The following is a 6,000-nucleotide window of genomic DNA, read 5'->3' as shown; positions in this document are numbered from 1 at the left end:
CTCTCGTTCGGTGACTCACTGTAACAGACGTGAGCGGGCGTTACACTTTTTCATGAATGACTCCGAGCCACAACCTAATTTAAGACGTTGTCACGTCAAAATAAATAAAAAGATGGAATATTCCAATATTCCAAACTTTTGGACATATGTGTATATCTAACACACAATGTACTTATAACTCTGAGAAAACTAAATATATACTGACTATATACTCATATTTTCCCCGCTACTGACACGCTTTCTGGTAACATTCATTGCGATAGCTGAACGATACCAAAAACCTAACTGATCACGCTCATGAGTTATTTCACTTATTATTTGCCAGACTATAATTACTACAAAAAGTATTTTTATAGAATATTTGGGATATTACAAAAAACATTATTTCCACTTTATAATCTGTACCAAAAATAATAAAGATGAGAAAAGAAAATTCATTATTTATTAACCCTTTAAAATGGTAACAAACATCACATTACAAAAAATATAAATCTTCAAGAATAATGTACAGCTACCCCTTTTATATATGTAAATATTGTAAACACACAACAGAAAAGATATTCCAAAAATCATTTTCCCAAACCGAATCAATAAATAGAAAACAGCGATCTACCGAATTAATGTTACTTCATATCACATTCGTCCGAACTTTCCGCATTCTTTAGTCGGTTAAGGCTATGATTTTTGGAAAATTATATATAAAACTAATAATAATATAGCTAAAATATAATATATATAATAATATAGCTAAAAATATAGAGATTAACATAGTCTTCAAAATATATCAACTGTTTGAGTTAAAAAAAAAAAAATACAAACAAGAGAATTGAGCAGCAGCGTCTAATAAAAAGTTAAAAGTTTATAAAAATACTGGTAAGTAAAATATTTAGTTTATAGAGCGATTCAAAAGATATAAAATATATCTAAGGATTTTTGTAATGAAACTGACTAATACAAAACATATATAATACGACACATTAAAATTAAATTTAAATTAAATTCAAAAAACAATATTTTTAATATATGCCTAGACCAACATAAAATATCCTCAAACTGGAATAATGCACTGACGATTCTACTACAAAACCATTAATCTGCTTTATCATCTGTATACTGTTACAGTTTGTATAGATGCATTAAATTGAATAGTTATTAGAATAAGACTCGAAAGAAGTGTTCTACTAACCACCAGAATTGTCTAGATTCCATACACGGTGTGGAACAAACAACGTTTTAGAAGATCTGAAGGTCGTGATTGAGAAAACTCTGGGACACAATGGGCTATTGGTACTAAATTTCGTTAGTTTTGCTGAAGGCATTTCGCACTGTGGAACTTAAGACTAATTCTGAAAGCGTTAAATGACTGCAGAATCGTATACAGATATTTCCAAATGATTTACAATATCTTCAAAAACGCACCACGGCTATAAGCTACAGAGAGTAGGAAACAAAATATGAAATAGATGTCAGGCAAGACGACAAGGTGTTACTAAAACTCGTCACAGCCATCGTGGTACATGCGTTTAAGATATTCGGCTGAATTAACATAAAAACATCGATATACTTCGTTGGTAATATCATTCTAATCTCAGATAACTTGGCAGAAACTAAAGGCGGTACTTGACAAGAGTACCACCTTGAAAATTCACAAGAACGATATTTGTCCGAAATCTATTTGTATAACTTGATAACACAAATAAATGTGTGAGAGAAACACATTATATTAAGAGAGGGACAAAGAGAGCGAGAATGAAAAGAGCATAGTGAGAGTGGAGAGAGAGAGAGAGAGAGAGAGAGAGAGAGAGAGAGAAGAGAGCTAACAAAAAGTACAAAAAGCGTTATATTTATATCTTTCACTGCGGAAACGGTAAATTGTTTAGAGATAGAGAGAGATGAGATAGATATAGAGAGATTTGCGAGAGAGATTAAGAGTAAGAGAAATAATTGCTAGAAAGCGCTAGAGCAATGGAGATAATATTTACCTCTTTCTCTACGAACCCGGTAAAAAAATTGTTTAGAAAAATATACAGAGAAGTAAAGGGACAGAGAGAAAAATATTTTAACCTTTTGCCACTAGACTAATACTAGACTCCTTTTTTTATTGTGAAAAGTTTGTAACGAGATTCTTCGAACTTCATTTGCATATTTATGAATAGAAGAAGGAAGTAATATAGCATTATGAGAATATTTGTCTGAAAATAGGTTGAGCACATGACTAAGCTCTTTTTTGAAATTCCACTGACATTCTGATACGCTCCATGATGCTAAATGATACTAAATAAAAGCTAGGAATTGGAATTGAAAGATTGATTTAATCGATTGAGTATTCATGATATTAAGCTTGAAAAGTTCCTTAACAAATTACGGATAAACTCTAATAGATATTTCCAACCAAGTTAATGATTTTAAACGAAAACGTACAATACAAAATATATCATTATAAAATACATAAATTAATAACGAATTTGGTTATCACATATATCTGTAGATTTTAATTTAAAGTTCCCTCTCCGCATTATCTTATCAAAATATCTAGCCTTTCTTTGTTGGATTCTGTCCATTGTTCTCCTCAGTTATTTTTTCTTCAATTTCATTATCAGTTTCTCTTTTCACCCTTGTGTTGGCAGCGTTCTCTGGGTTAGCAAAAGAGGTACTAGCTTTAGAAGAACTTGAATAAGCATAGATTACACCGGCCCCAGTTCGTTTTGCTAGACTTTTGGGAGTTATAATTCTGGCATTGTGAGCAATATTATACACGTTACCAACTGTTGATAAAGTATCACCTGTTAGAGTACTTGCAGGGTATCCATATCTAAAATAAGAAACAGCAAAAAATTAGAAACTAAAGTTAGACTTGATTAGGCGAAATATATCAGATTTCATCTTATAAATTAAATAATGGTATCTACAAAGAAAACAAGAGGAAATTATTGAGGCATCGAAAAAAATTGTAATGAGGGTTGACTATTGAATACATTAAATAACCTAAATTTTCTGCTTTATTTAAAATCCTTTAGAAAATCACTTAATCTATAATAAATTAATCTATAACTATAATACGTTTAAGCACTTTTAGTCATTTTCCAAGCATGTTCCAGATATACCCAATTGGATTAATATTCGAGAAATGTGCTGGAAATAATACAATAATTTCCTCACAAAACTTACAATTAAGTAAAAACTTCTGATGTATGATTTAAAAAATTATCCAAACGGACTAAAATTATTTTCAAAACGTTTTCGGTCGAGTTGGACCATCATCAATGAAAACTAGAAGTATTTCCACGTTAAAATGATTAACACAAAGAGTTAAAATTTTGACTGCTTAAACTAATTAGCATGTGGTAAAGACTTAGATCTTGAGAGTCGTTGAATGAAAAACAATAGATTTTTAAAATGTGGTGACATGAGGTGTATGTTGTAGGATATCACTTTAAGGGAATATATTTATATCTACTCGAAAAATAGACAACTTGGTCCAACGGTTGAAAGCAGCCAACTGATTAGATCAGGAAGTAAAATTAAGGTACAGAGATTAGAAGGCTAAATATTGTATATTTAAAAAAAAAAATTTTAGCCGTCTAATCTGTACTCATCGATATAATATACTAAGGATAGAACACGTTACACGTAGATAATTTGACAGGTGACAGGATATAGTTATACCCGATATTTTAATGTTAAACAGGTAACATTATGTGTTAAGTCAATAATTTGATGTATTTCTTTTTGATGAATCAATAAATTCGTTAAATTTTTAATATTTTGCATCCAGTCACATCAGTGGCGTGCGATGCCCAACTACATACCCGTAAAATATATATGTTTTATATGTTTTTACGTTATACAAATAATAATTTTTTAATTTTACAATGTTACACTTTATACCAAAAGAAATTTTTTCGTACACCACTGACATTCCGGAAACAAAAGTCGGCCATTGATTGTTATCAGCTACTTTTAACGCAAGTATTTATTCATAGGTTCCATCCTTAGTATATTAAATCAATGTCTCTACTAGTACCTTAATTAAAAGTCACAAGTTTTTAACCAAATTTAGGTATGAATTATATTATTGGTTTAATTATTAAAATGAATAAAATTAATCTGAATAAGGTGTATTCAAAGTTAAATATGTGATAAAGATAAAATTATATAAAATGATAATAATAAGATAAGATAAAATTTTACAAGTGAGCAATGACGTCACAAACTTTAATAGAATAAAATGAAATTGTCTTTCGAAACTATTTTACGGATTTAATAGAATACTTTATAATTTTAATAAAATACATATGATGCATATGATTTTATATTTATATAAAAATGATGGAATATACCATAGAAATTTTTGGAATCCAAAATTCTGATGAAGAATATTTTTAGTGAGGTTGGTTGCCTATGTGGGGAATTATAAATGAGTGTAAAGAGAGTGTAGTAGGATAAATTACATATTTATGTGAGACAACGGTACATATTATGTACTAACAAAATATAACGATCTAAGAAAGACTGAGGTGTCTGAAGGTTGTGAGGCAATGTAGTATCATATAAGTTAATGTCTGTAAATATAATTATAAGTTAAGCTTGCAAAAATTAAAACTATAATGTATATATGGTATTAAATGTGGTGGTAGTGTCTGTATAAAATGGTTTTGACGAGGGGTGGGTGTGTGAGAAAGTTTGTAAATACATATGTGTGTATCAAAGAGAGATAAATTAATTAATATGTAACCTATGTACCAGTGCAAGAGATACTAAGTCAATTACAGAGGTTGTGAATTAGCAATTAAATTCCAGAGAGACCGAAAATTAATATATCCGAAATTATAAATTTTGATACGATAAAAGGCAATATTATTTGATTGAAGGATACAGGTACACTTGAATGAACAGCACGAAACGGTCCAAATAGCTAGGTGTGTCTGAAAATGTATGTATGGGAGATACAGTCTGTCCCAAACCCTTCTTTCAGTGCGTCACTAATTTTAACATAATATAGGATTTTAAGAATGTCGAGAATTATTGCATGTCATTTTAGTTAAATTTGACAGTTGCAGGATCGTAATCCCTCTTTTTCTAATTGAAAATAATTTAATAATTTTAATATTAGTCTTTGTTCTTTCTCGATGTATCTCGGCATATTTAAAATATTTTTGTGACAATAAATACAAAATTAAATTTTCACTGTAAAATGTCTGATAATACTAACCTGGAATGACAATTATTTTATCAGTTGACGTTGTGAAAGTACTGTCAAAATCGAGACCTTCTGCGTCAAATTATATTTATGCGCATCATCGATTGGATATATTTTTAGAGTATTCTAAACTCCAACCAATTATACACCCGTAAGTAGAATTAGCTTTACGATAAATAATTTTCTAAGTTCTATGTATAATAATCACAGACTCACGTTTTTTTCTGTCACTTCTAGCTTAATGTGTTAGAGAGAATTCGATCAACTATGACGCACTGAAAGAAGGGTTTGGGACGAACTATAGGTTGTAGTATGGGAGTAGAATGAATCAAAATAAGTAAAAGGTTTGATTTGGAAGTTGTCGAGAACTGAAGACTGTGCAAGGATAGTCTGAAAGAATTATAGTGACGAACTGTTAAAATGTATGAGAAAATTGAAGGAGGGAGAAGATATTGAGAGAGAATATATATATTACAAAGTTGTGAAAAAAGTCGAGAACAAAAGTGATAGTGTCGAAGAAATGAATTAGGGTAGTTGTTAGTTATCATAGAAATGAAAATTAGATCTGGGGTGTGGGAAGTTAAAATAAATCAAATATTGTGGCGGAGATGAAGGTTGTAAAAGAAAGATATGGGAGAAGGAATGACAAAATGAACAAGTCTCTAGGTAATATTAGTAGGTGTTTAGTTTGGAAGGTAGGTAGGTAATGAAGTAGGAGAATTGTAAAGAGAAAACGGAAATTACTGCAATATTAAAAAAAAAGGTAACGATGTATAGGGAAAAAGTCACGATTGAAGGAG

At 30.1% G+C, this 6,000-nt stretch overlaps 1 protein-coding gene across 1 annotated transcript in view; it reads right to left on the bottom strand.

Moving 5' to 3' along the window:
* Positions 1-428: 428 nt before the first annotated feature.
* spartin overlaps positions 429-6,000 on the bottom strand; it is a 65,967-nt gene continuing 60,395 nt past the window's right edge. Inside the window, exon 8 of the mRNA XM_072530199.1 lies at positions 429-2,812. Within this exon, the coding sequence (XP_072386300.1) occupies positions 2,533-2,812 (280 nt within the window). The 3' untranslated portion in view covers positions 429-2,532. The remainder of the gene's footprint in view (positions 2,813-6,000) is intronic.

The sequence above is a fragment of the Diabrotica undecimpunctata genome, chromosome 4 (genome assembly GCF_040954645.1).
Source record: "Diabrotica undecimpunctata isolate CICGRU chromosome 4, icDiaUnde3, whole genome shotgun sequence".
Taxonomy (NCBI): Eukaryota; Metazoa; Arthropoda; class Insecta; order Coleoptera; family Chrysomelidae; genus Diabrotica; species Diabrotica undecimpunctata.
Note: the sequence above shows the minus strand (reverse complement) of the source record. Positions and strands in the feature narration are given on the sequence as shown.